Source organism: Opisthorchis viverrini (assembly GCF_000715545.1).
Source record: "Opisthorchis viverrini unplaced genomic scaffold opera_v5_519, whole genome shotgun sequence".
In the NCBI taxonomy this organism is placed as follows: Eukaryota; Metazoa; Platyhelminthes; class Trematoda; order Opisthorchiida; family Opisthorchiidae; genus Opisthorchis; species Opisthorchis viverrini.
Window position 1 is genome coordinate 234,932 of NW_008752179.1, and position 13,355 is coordinate 248,286.

The window sequence follows — 13,355 nt, forward strand, 5'->3', positions numbered from 1 at the left end:
ACAAACAGGGTAGGTGGGTGAATTACTCTAAAGATGAAAGATATTTGGATGGCCAGTCTACTCAAGCAAACACAGACCGCAATGCAAAAAGAATGGCAAACGGAACAGAGAACCCAACAGAAATACCACCGCATAACAAGCGAATTTCGTTGAGAGATAACAGATGTCATGCAAACGAATGCAGGCAAATAGGATGAATTCACACAAATGCGAAATGATGGTGTATCTTTGTATGGGGCGGGACTTATGTAATTCAGATGCCCATTCGCCAGACAACGCCACAGTGAATCTCTGGGTAGTGAATATGTTCCTCCCTAGGAATGTGTCTAACAGGTCTGAGTGAGGACCGAAAAAAGGGGGCGAGTTAGCCCAAATGGTTAGTGGTTTCTGACCGGAAGGTCCATGGTTCGAACTCGACCCCTGGCTGTGGACTTCCCCTGTCTACGCTCGGGCAGCCTGGCAGCCTGGCAACCCTCGCGTCTTCTTCGTGTGGCACGGCAGCTAGGCACCAAAAAGGTGCTACAGCTCTCCGTCAAACTAACCAAGTTCGATGGTGAATGGCAGGCGTGTTGGTGGGTGTTGTGCTGCACCAAGTGAAATCATGAATCTAACAGCGAAAAGACTATATATATATACATATATATATATATATATATCGTCGCCAATCTGTCATGTCGAAATTCTGTCCGCCCACATCTGGAAAGCAGACAAGCCAACATGGATCACCACAGCTGTATTGCAAGCAAGCAGGTGTGAAAGGTAAGATGGCCCCGCGCCAATGTGAAGGACACTGTGTGACCTCGATGCAGGCTCTTGGATAGAATTTTAATGGAATTTCGTTATCCCAGTAGGTTTCGTTTGTTCTGGAATCTGACCCTACTAACATTGATGCAAACGTAGATCACGATTGCAAATCTGATATGATCCATTCAAAATATTCCATTTTTCACGAACCAGTTACGAAATCGATCTCCCGGAGCTTGGGAGCGCGGTCTGCTATCCGAGTGCTCACACAAGTACTCGCCCGACTACAGTAATATCACATTCGACGTGGAACTGGACTTCGACCTAGTTCCGGAAGAATATAAAGGCACTTTGGCTGATAGCTTCCTAGAATGGTATATAATTCGCCAAATCAACGGCGGGGACGAAAGTTGTCTTGTGGTCGATGGAAATGGTTTCGGTGAGTGCAGTTCAATTCATATTGAGTGACGTCCTTCTGTATGCCTGTCATGTGTGAGTGAATCAGGTATCATGATAGGAGTATGATACTCGCTCGTATAGACTTTGCGTCAGTGTTCTTCTCTGTCGGCCCGAAAACTTTGAATTCTACTATTTTTTTCCTAGGTAGTACGACTCGGTCTGTTGTATGAATTTCAAATTTGTGCCTTTCTTGTGGCTCGCAATTCGATGCGGTGAACTCTACAGGAAATTCACTTTCGACAGGATTGACAGACAAGTCCACAAAGCCCCACCGGGTTAAAAGATTCACAATGTCCTCTAGTGTGCCTTCTTTCGGGCGCCAGTTACGCAGGGTATCATCACAAACAATGTACGCTCCGCTTGCCATTTGCGAATCAGAACGGGTTATTCTTGCATTCATGGATCTCAGTAAATTATCGTACTTAACTCCAAACAATCGATATGTCCACAAACATCTCTCTCCTTTAATCGTAATCCATCACGCATATTCGGACGGGTCTTAACCAGAAGACACAAGAAGTGAACTCAATTTTCGCTCCCGTGACGACTAATCAGAAGTGCGATTCCCCGGGGGCCCGAACTCCGGCCGATCGACGTGCGGTGAGCGTGTTACAACTACTCCACAAACGCTCGCTAAAAGCATTTGGATTTTCCATTATGAACATACAAACGTGCTCTAGTAACGTGGTTAATTTTTTTCATGATCGTTTAACTTGTGTTTCTGGAGTTGCCTGTTAGGTGGCGCCAAATGCGAACAAAGCCAGTGGAGCAGCAAACGTGCACTAGTAACGTGGTTAATTTTTTCATGATCGTTTAACTTGTGTTCCTGGAGTTGCCTGTTAGGTAGCGCCAAATGCGAACAAAGCCAGTGGAGCAGATCAGCTACGCCGCGCCAATAAACTTCGCCATTCTACTGAAGCCAGTGATAATGGAGGTCGGTGTACTACAATCTGCAGCGATCTGCCAAAGTTTTATTTCTTCAAAGAGAAGGTTTGTTTGTCTCCGACCTCCAGTTGCGTATCTCACACAATGTACTTCTTTACCAGGGGTTCAGTTTTCATCAGGTCAATCTTCTCTTATAGTTTGCAGAATTCAAACTGTGAATTCAACTCCATGTATGTACTCATATAGTGTAGCCAAAAGCGTGGACGAACCGTGGACATAATGCGAAGGCGAAGTTCCATCCAGCTGGTTCTATCCTCGAGTTTCATGTCATTTATAACAATCTTTTATGTTGTTCTTCACTGAGAGCTTGACTGCCGTTTTTCAAATTTATCCCCGTTAATTTCTTGTGTGCCATTTTATGCCAATTATTCCGAAAACTTCTATTTATAATAAAAACACAGATGGATTGACGAACACGTTTTCGGCAAGGCCTTTTCAAGTCATACGTTGTTGCTGCAACAAAAGTCCAATAAGACTCGCACCGCCATCCGATTCACTTCGGAAGGGAGAAACCGACAACTTGTTTCACTTCCTCGATTTTGGCCTTGAACGACCTCATGATGGTACACTGAAACGATTGTGCCACTAAAGCAGAAACGGAACCTGATCGATAGCTCTAGTAAAACAGCGAACTAACGTGCTGGAACATGAACTCCGAAATCTCACCAACGTCGTGAGATACAGTGGATTCCCCGACAACTTTATTACAAAGCTTTTGAACAGGGAGGAATCCAACACCGACAACGCCACAGTTGGAGGAAAACATTTTTACTTTAGCCTCCCGTTTGAGGGAGATATACCGGTGATCAACTGGACAGAAAACTTTCTACCAGTTTGACCAAAGGTTAACCGGCAGCAACACTCCGAGCCTGGTTCACCAGCAATCGTCTGTGCTCCTTTAATCTCCAGGATAGAGTGTCTGTTAGTATACTCATTCTCTCGCTGCTGCGCAGCGGAATGCTTCGGACGTACGACTAGGCAACTCGGCAAAAGAATGCAGGAACACGATCCACGCTGGATAGCTTCTGGAACTAGGAGGACGATAACCAGTTCGGTAGTACAACATTTAGCTGACACTGCACACAACGTGATACCCAGCCAAAGCTTCCGCGTGGTTTACAAGGCGTCGGCTAATCAACCCAGATCAGTAGAGCAACACACAATTGCAGTGGCCAAAGTTATCGCCATACGACACCGCGAGCCGAACCGATGTCGGCAAAACGCTTTGTTCGTGTGTTGTGCTTACCATTGTCCAACTCACCTCCCCTCACACATAGACCTTGTGTTGAACACAACTACAATACACCCGGTGCTAAACACACAACTACAGCACTACCTGCGCTGATAAGCTCGAGTCATCCTATTGGTGAGTTGAACTAATTGTTCTCTGAAAGGTAGCCAAAGTCACCTCTCACTCGATTTCCTGTTCATTACGCCATACTCATTCAAATATGTTAAATACTGTTACCTTAACCTTTGCGGTTGTATGACTTGAAAAGACCTTGCCGAAAACACGTTCGTCAGCCCATCTGTGCTCTTATTATATCAATTAATACTGCAAATTGTCTCCATCCACAAAACCTGTTTTCCTTCGTTGGTCAGTGAGGGCTCGGTTTCGCTGATTAATCGGTCCGGTTCTCTTTATCGGCCTTGGATTGGGATACGTACCCGACAGGCTGCAACTACAGATAAAGTTGATAAGTAACCAACTGCTGACCGATCTAACGTCACCAGTGATCCTCGATCAGTCTCCGAACTTGGCCCACTCTTGTATCGATGCCTTTAAATAATACGAGATGGAACAATTAGCAGTGGTCCTCGTTCTTTCTCCCAGGCAGTGCAGAATTGGCACGGTATCAGTTGTCGTGGTACCAATCCCGCGTTTCAATTTGGCTTTGAAACGATCTCAGGTGCACACCTCCCCGGACTCGAGTGACTAGACAACGCTTCGATTCCGAGCTATCATGATGACCAGCTGTGACTGGGCTGATTTCGTTGTCGGCGGATTCTGCCAGAGCCGAGAGTTGAAGTGATGTGGATCAACAGTTCTGTGCCTAGATGTAGGAAACGGTCCGATAGCATCGGTTGATTGAGACGCACACTCGACAGGCAGAAAAACTATTCCGGATTTCAAACTCGATCTTTGCGCTTTTAGGTATTAGGAAGTCAAGGATATTGAAAATTTTCGAGATATAAATGCGGTGGTTGATCCAAACAAGTTCAACAAACTGACCGCGGGACGAAATACCGTTCATAGAGATATCTGGCTGAAATTTTGCTCCTGACTATCTAAACCGGCTGGTTGTTTTTAGTTTGAGTTTGAGCGTGGTGACCTGAGGTTGTTACTCATTGTTCAAATTTGAATGGCATGCGTTTTCACCGGGAAGTTTCCATTTACTTGATGAGCAGATTCGCACATTACAACTCTTGGAATTATGAACAAATCTGGTGATGAGGATTCTATGAGTAAATCCCTGAAGCGTCCATTTCCTCAAGGATACCAGCCAAAAAACATTGTGGATTTGTCAAAATTACCGGCTAATATAAATCATTTCCTTTTCTTATTTTGCACTTCGACCGTGTTAGATTCTGCGCAATCGAGTATGAATTGGTTTAGATTCAAAATGTTGAACTGGCTGGCTATCTTGATTTCGTAACTGTTTATACACTAACGGAATAGTGTTCCCCATGGCCTTGCTGACTGAGTTATTGCCCTTAATTTCAACATTGCCAGTTGAGAGCTATCCATTCTCGTCTTTAGTAGAATAAAGAGACAAGAATCCCTAACCCTTGCGTGTGGGAAACGTAGGCTAATGCAGTAGAGTTAAACGGATTTTACCACTTGCAGTGGCCGGAATTCCTACTCAGTTGTTGGAACCGGAAGGGGTTCTTTGCTTGATNTTGATTGTCTCGGAGTGAAGGAATGCCGACGCAACAAAGGTGTATTTCCCCGAAGAATTTGCTTAATCTGTGTTGTGTCTTGTGAACAACGAGTGAGGTGTCTCTGTGTGCCCGAGATTATCCATCCAAATGGGGTTGGCGGTGACCCTGAAGGATGAACCCGGTGTGTGTGAGTTGACAGCATTTGAGAGTCTGGTTATTTTCGGTCCAGCAAGCTACTGAGTATGTTCAACTAGGCCATATATATTTCATTGAGGAATATGACTAACCGGCAAGAACACAAAGCGATTCTATCTTATTCTCACTGAGCGTTGAATTTCATTACAGATGCGGAAGACTTACCTGAAGATTTCATCCCCCATGAAAGTGAGTCAAGCATATGCTGCTCAACTTAGTCTTTAGGCTGCTTCATTTATTTATGGCCTACTATAGTAAGTGTCACAAGTTGCGATTAGGTGTATGAATAGATCGCTAGCCGTCTACCTGTCAAACTTCAAGCAGGCTGTAGATCCAGCAAACTGCATTCGCAAACGTGCCTCGTTCGAATGGTATCCAGCTTTGTGCACAAACTGAAAGCCACTTCAGAGAACAGAGCTAAATTCAACGCATCAGAAACCTCGATTATGTTGAAGTGCGAAAATACTAAGGAGGTTTGGTCGCAAGAATTTGATAAAACAAACTCAGCCTCATTGGAAACTAACTAACTTCCCCAAAATTTGACGCCGACGATGAGAATGTCTCAGCTATAGCCAACTTTTTGCTTTATTTGTTTCCCTTGAATTGTGCTCTGACTTTTTGATGACTTTTTACGGATGTTCTGTGAGTCCGGAAACGATTGGGAGTTCACTAGGTGATCAAATGACATTTTATGAACTCACGCCGCCCTGCGTCTATACGATAGCCGAATGTCTACTTTTGTAATAACGAACGAAGACGCGAATACACATGACAGGCAACCATTTTGGAAATCGTGAGTTTTCTAAATGACACATGTTGTCAATGGTGAATCACATATGAGAAGTTTAGCCACATACACACATACATATGGGTTGAAGACAAAGCTTGATTAAATCTGATGAGCAGTGTACCAGATCTCAAACCCTGATTTGACTGGGCAGTTCTACGCTGCGGACGTAAAACACTACTTTGTTGAAAACTTTTCAACGAGCCATGACGGGTTTTGTCCTTTATGGAGCTCTTTTGGTGGGCGCAGCCCAAGAGTATCCATCAACCAAGCGTTCTTATTGAAATCTTTAGAGGTCACTCATCAAATCACGCATCATAATCCCTCAAACCACATGACAGTTCCTGTCCCACTTGCAACCTTAGCTTAGCCCTTGTACACCACAAATTTCCATCCATCCTTGCTTACGCGGCTACCACTGGCGTAACGCGCCAGGCTTATGAACTTCAACACATCAGATCAAGTTGTATTCATGTTCTTGCAGGTATCAAACACGAAGGGACACTCGTCTCTTCACACTGCACACAATAAATAGGCATACAACTAGGTCCAACACACACTCGCGCGCACAGCACAGGAAGTCAACAGAGATCCGCAAGTCTCCACGGACAACTACAGAGCACGAATAGCAGCCATGCTGCACGTCCCGCGTCCCAAACTCCACTCAGGTATGCTGCAGAGAAGGCACGTCCCGCGTCCCAAACTCCACTCAGGAACTCCCAACAAGTGTCCTCAAACGACAAGTCACTTTTTGGCTTATTCCACTTTTCGCATTGCATTTATTTTTATCAATGTGATGAATACAATAGTCAGGTGCACTTGATGAGTGACCTCTACATATCCAATTGCACGAAATTAGTTAAATACACTCACTCATTTGCACACCAGTTTGTCTTTTTACGGAAGTCCCACCTGCTCACACCTAGACAGGAGGACATTTAGAGTCTCCAACCGAAGTCATTTCCTCGAAAGCCTGACTGCATGTCGCAGCTGTCTGGCGGTGAGTGCAAATACATTACTATTTTGACGCGACAATTCGACACACATATTTCAACCTCCTAACCTTGAGGAGACCGCGATGATAAGACCAAGTTGGTGAGAGGAACTCTGTAAATGTCGCACGAACACCCCTGCAATATAGATCGGTGTGTTACAGAGGTACACAAACTCTCACACTACGGTAAGGTCCAGTCTGCTCGTGACGAACATTGCTTTGAATGTGTGTTTGTCAACATGTTTTGGGGGAATCATTGATTCGTGGTACAGCCAACCTAATTGTTGGCTATACGGGCCTTGCTGGCCAAAACATTCAACCCCGGTTCTGTGCCCACAGGAGACCTGTCGTTGATTAGTCTCCACCCTCATCATGTTTCTTTCTTCTAATTTTTTCATTACGTGTCTGACGAGAGTAAACCGAACTACTGACAACTCGTAACTGGTCACCGTTTTTATCCCCTGCCTGTGATCTAAGGCTGGTTCAACCTCTCACCGCCTACAGCGGATGGAGACATTGTGCGCGTCACACCATTGACCGCACATGCGCCCTTGTCGTTCTGGTTTAGACCTTGATCATTGCATGTCATTGGACGCCGATATCACATTACGCTGCGTCAATGGTCAATTACCGTCCCTCACGTGACTGGATTTTTGCCTATTCGCCCATGGACTAAGATCCAACCGACTAGGCACGCACTCATGGTGCATATGGTCGAGAACACATTTGGACACCGTCACAGTACTCCCGACGTAGGATTGTCAGAAGAGCATCTGATGACCGGGTTTCATAGGACACTGACTGACTGGGTTGGAGAGTGCATGTGTGGTCCAGCGGTTGATCGGCGCGTTTGAACAGATACACTTTATACACTTACCTTAGTGAGGGAGAATTTCTGGAATTGCCAATTAAGCCTCTCACTACAACTCAACCAATTGACAATGACCTTGTCTCCCAGAAGATTCCAGTACTGTAACGCATGATTGCACGAATGAATTCCCACGACTGACGTGAAGCCAAACAGTTTCTTTTCTGACGAATGGATACGGCTGTAAGTGTTCACCGGCGGCGCCCGTCTCAAGCTGCGTTACTTTAGATCTACTTACCCATGTATGGTGTATCCAGACGCGTACCCATCTACATATAAGTGGTATACATATGGTATACATGTATGCTTTATATATGTACATGGCACGAGTGTAGGCAGTTGTGTCAGGACTCGAAAAACGAATGCATTGTAACCAAATATTTCAATTGCTTTCTTCGATAGAGCTGCTCCTCGTGACGCCAGTTGAGGAGGGACTTTGTGACCAAGTAAGCGTTTCTCAAATTACTTGAGTATCCCAGTGTAAAGCAAATTAGAGAGACCCTAGTTCTACAGTGTGTGGGTGGGTGTGAATAGTTTATGCCATGGTATCAGCAAAAGTGCGGGGTTGTCGTTTTTGGAAGGTTTAATCCCTCTCTGATTTATTTATTTTCACCTAGTTCGTTGGTAAAAGCTTCAACAAAGGACAAGTTTCCGTTTCGGGCTGCTCATTCGTGAGCAAATCTGATAAGGAGGTGGACGGCGTGGTCTTGGGCGAATATGAACTTATCCTGTTGGATCAAGGAAACTCACCTGCTGGCCACAATGTTGATTATATTTTCTACGTTAGAAAAATAAATGGACCGGAATCTGAGTGTACTTACGAGGGCGACTGGGGCAAGTATGTTTATCCTGACGGTGAGTTGAATGGAAAGTCAATTTGAGCAGGATTATGCGAATAGCACTGGATAACCACTTAACTCTCTTTTGAAATCTCTTAGTTATCACGTGTCTACTGAGTTTTCAATCATCAGCGCAAGGCGGACTCGGTGGTCTCCAGACTACGGATGGATGCTGTTGCCACCGTTGTTTTGACAGCATCGAAATCGGGGGTGTGATGCTACCGTGCAATAGAGTCCACTGATCTCACATGTTATCATTTTGTCCTCTCCAGACACAAACTCGATGAATTATCAATTCCGAATTTCGACGCCGCATCACCACGAATCCGAAAGTCAGACTTTCCTCCTGAGCCTCTCCGGGGTGGCAACCAACATGCACCCATTTCGCTGAATGGATTAGAAGGCATCCTCAGGGATTTTCACACAACGCTTAATCGCCACATGTCGAAAACCTTGGCTGAATTCATTAACTGAGCTTTGACCATTGTTGGTTAGAAATGGCAAACTGGGCCGCAACCATTCGTGCTTGTTTCTGGACGACTGCTTTACGGCCTCCGGTCTTCCCGAATGTTGTTTTGATGCCGAAAGCATCTATTAGGTTTATCCGCACAGTCAGTGCAAATGCGGTTATTTTCAGTGTGAATTTGCATTCCTGTGCAATCTAACGGGACAAATCCAATCCACGTTTAACGAACTTGGTTCCAAGGAGGTCCCATAAAAGCGATTTAACCTCTTGCTTCTTTGAGTCTTGCGTGTTTCTGGCATACCTTGATGGAACGGTGGGGACTAAAGTTTTAGACATATTAATCTGCACCGTAATCAAGAAAACTAATACCCTTCCCCGTGTAGTTCTCACTGCTCAGTGGCAAAAGGAAAGCTATAGATAGAATAGCGAGCAATTTCCACTTAACTAGTTCAACCCTACTGGAAAAAGCAAGGACTTGGATGGGCTGACATTTCGATGAATCAGAACTAATCGGTCACTCTGGGGAACACATACGGCTGGCGAATGACTGTCAGGCGGTCGAAAAATCAACTTGTTGCGTACAATCTGGCATGTTCATGTGCACTATCGGTCGCACTGCCACACCTCTGTCGGACTTTATATAAAAACTGTAACTTATTCCTTGGAAAACCATGGCGTCAGGTCAAAAGATCCTGCAATGCAAGAAATCTAATGCAGTCGTCGATAGAGACCAAACATCGCCTGTAGGCAGTTCCCCGATGCTTCGGAATCTACGCAGATCCCATGGAGTTTACACTCCTTGGGCACGGGGCTGTGTCCTTGTATTATACTGAAAAATGTGCGAGAAAATGTTTAGAGCACATCAGCTGGTTGTGCGGACAATGTCCTAGTGTAAGAAGCAGTCAATGCGCCTAGACAACAAATATATATATAATAAAGGTATTTTCTCAGCTTTGTTCTCGGCCTAAACCTCCCGACAAAGCGTTGTCGTTTAAAAACACGGTCCACGACGTGTACAGACCGCAAATTCAGGTCGAAACCGCATATAACACGCGACATTTATGCATCAAATGCGGTGATAACGTTCTGGAAATTCTGACTCATTTTGCCAACCGGTGGTCGCTGGGTACTAGAGCACGATTGGCTGTTTGACACTCCTACTGAGCTTACAAATTTGCTTTCATCTGGTCCAAATGCACCGTGAAAGCAAACAAGAGGACAGAAAGCTTTCCGGTGTTAAAATGGATGTTTTGATAACGGTGAAGCATTGAAGTTTAATGAAGTTTTTGCGTGCCAAAACGTTTTGTTAGTTAACATTTTGAAATGGACGTTTTCAGATGAAATGTTGTCCAACTGTTTATTTTAAACAGAGGAAGAGTCGGACGAGACTCTGGAGGTCCTTGAGACCTAGTGCGAGTGAGAAGGTCGACGAGAGGATAGGAAGTCGGGAAAAATTCCAAAGTGCACCAAATTAAAACAGTTGTCGTGTTTTTTCCACACAGTTTGATTATATAAAATTAGGTTATAATACTACTTGTCAGCGCTTTTCAATTTGTAGTTCAGGCTGGTGGCTACTTTCTTACCCAGTGTAGCTATAAGCCGAGAACAGGCGTCTATTGTTTGTTTCACCATGTTCTGGTTTTTGTATGTGAATTCGAATTCATTTCTGAGGACCAGATGAACGTCGGAGTATGTGAATTCGACTTCTGAAGTTTTCATTTCTGAGGACCAGATGAACGTCGGAAACTAGCGAAACCGTGGACTTGAGCATGAGGTGAATGCACGACATACGAATTATGCTATATTTATGACCATTTTGTTTTTGGTATAGCCATCGTACCGCTTGGAAACATTCTGTAGTGCTAATGGAAGGTTTTATTCACAAATCAAGGACCAAAGAGTACGGGCAACCATTCATTATGAGCAGTAATGGTGTGGATATCACTATCCAAAAGGATAATATAAGTTTTGTTTATGGGGTTAATTTAACTGTACATGGAAAACCATCTTTGTCAGCCCAAAGACGAATTTGACAGGTTCCATGTGAAACCTCGTGATTCTCAGATCATGGTCAACAAGGTGGTAGCAAATACCTATCAGTATCGAAGCTAATCTAGCTTCCTACCTCAGAACCTAACAATGGGATGAGCAGTAAAACCTGGATACAGACGAATCACGTTAAAATCACCGAAGATACTTTGCCTACCCCGTCCGATTTCATAATTCGGAGATGTCCAGGGGAGACTTGAACCGCGCTACAAACCACTTACAACCACTTGCTTGGAAACATCAGAAACGAGAGATTCAGCTGGGTTCCAGGTAGGTCCCTCGAAGAACCAAATTGGTTTGCAAATGAGTGTACCTCACTTGCAACATTAAGCATGTTCTTTCGGGGTGAGCAGTGCATGCGAGTCAGGTCCATAACAATGAATAATTGGGAAAGTGGACCGGCCATTTCGTGTAAGCTTTAATTTCTTTATTTTCATTTAACGATCACACACTTCCACGTGTTTCAAATCCATCCGTTGTGCGGTTTTTCCCGAGTTATCAATCGACAAGTGAATATACTAATACAACGAACCATTTGTGGGTTTGGCGTCGTGATTCATATCTTTAACGCAGCATCCCGATCAACCCTGCAAATGGCTTGATGGGAATAATTCTAGATCACCCTTATCGGCGAATTCGTGGAGAAACCTAAAAGGCACTTGACAGGCTTGAAGATGATAAAGTTTGAAGACAAAATTAGGGAGAAATTACACCTTTAACACAGAATAATCCCGATCAGTTAAGCAAATGAGTAAATCGACATGGCCGATGATCGGTAAATTGTGGTTTGCTGTAGCATCACCCAGTGTCTACTTGTTCCGGGAATTCTGTAAGCAACAGCTTTGTGACACATTTTGTTGCATCTGTGAATACTGTTCAGTCTCCGCCAATATTTTGCTTCCTCCGTAATGTTGAACTTTTTAGTGTGCCTTTTTATCGATCATATTCTTCGCGTAGATGCATGTGAAGACCTACTTTGGAATTTTTTCAAATTTTTTTCTCAAATGGCGATTGTGTTCGTATTATTTGTCTTATTCATTGTTTTAAATTGAATTAAACACTAATCACAATGTTGCTAAAAGCAGCCTGACAGCCCGTCAGGCTCGTCAAGTAGGCGTGGTCTTCGGGCTACCATCTACTTCATATCTTGGTTGAACCCTGAATTTCCCGTAATGGGAGCTCCATACTCATCCGGAAAACAACTTGTTTCTAACAATCCATGCCGGTGATTGCGGCTGACCTTCTATCTTTAAAAATTTCCTACTGAATGCGTTGCACAAAGACCGGCTTGTTTTTCAATTGACATTAGATTAATTTGCCAACGGGTTGCGACATGAAGCCAGCCACGTGACTTTCCGTGGTCACGCATAGAGTTTCTGATCTAGTGAAATCCTCAAGTCTGTCGCATCGCAGGTTTTGTGCTACAATGGTGATTTTCCATATCAGTATTCAGGGATTTTGGAGTTCAAAATGTGTGCTGGTGGTGAACCTATCACATTGACCAAAACGCCTCAGAAGACAAAATCCACACGTTCTAGACGGTTGAGTGCACGGAATCAGAGGTGTTGATTTCGCCTCATAAGAAACGCGAATAAGTTGGAGTGCTTCCTGTTTCGAGTCGCTAACCCGTCGTCGTTAATATTTCTAGAATGACCCTTAATGCCACTGTCCTACCCACATTATCACATTCACCCTCGCTTGCAGGGTTTTGTTGAACCATCAGCCGTCTCTGAATGATTAATTTCGGTTACTGCTCCATTAACCCCTGGGGATTATCGGCAATGCGTCTGGCAAACGAAAAGAGAAACTGACGTAATCAGACAACGAAAACATCGAATATGAAAAGCTATTCAATCAGGGATCGATAGTCAAGCGCACCCAAAATGTAAAACGCAATACGCGACTGGGTAACTGGCCAATATTAAAGATCCTCCTCTGCGATGACTTATCAACCTGTTTTGCTTGCCACATCACCGCTTCCAGCTAAACTATTTGTTGTTATTGCCATTCCCGCGCCGCCTTCCGTAAGCGGCCGAATCAGGCATCCCTTTCCATCGGCGTGTTCCCGACCATATTATTTTGGCCCAAGATATAGGAAAACGGTCAGCTTGAAATCGCATGTAACG

General features: G+C 44.4%; 1 protein-coding gene across 1 annotated transcript in view; it reads left to right on the plus strand.

Moving 5' to 3' along the window:
- Positions 1-717: 717 nt before the first annotated feature.
- Positions 718-13,355, plus strand: part of T265_15459 (hypothetical protein) — a gene marked incomplete at both ends in the record, with an annotated part of 12,822 nt that continues 184 nt past the window's right edge. Inside the window, 4 exons of the mRNA XM_009178219.1 lie at positions 718-750; positions 958-1,183; positions 6,549-6,826; positions 8,493-8,730. Coding sequence (XP_009176483.1) covers positions 718-750; positions 958-1,183; positions 6,549-6,826; positions 8,493-8,730 — 775 coding nt within the window. The remainder of the gene's footprint in view (positions 751-957; positions 1,184-6,548; positions 6,827-8,492; positions 8,731-13,355) is intronic.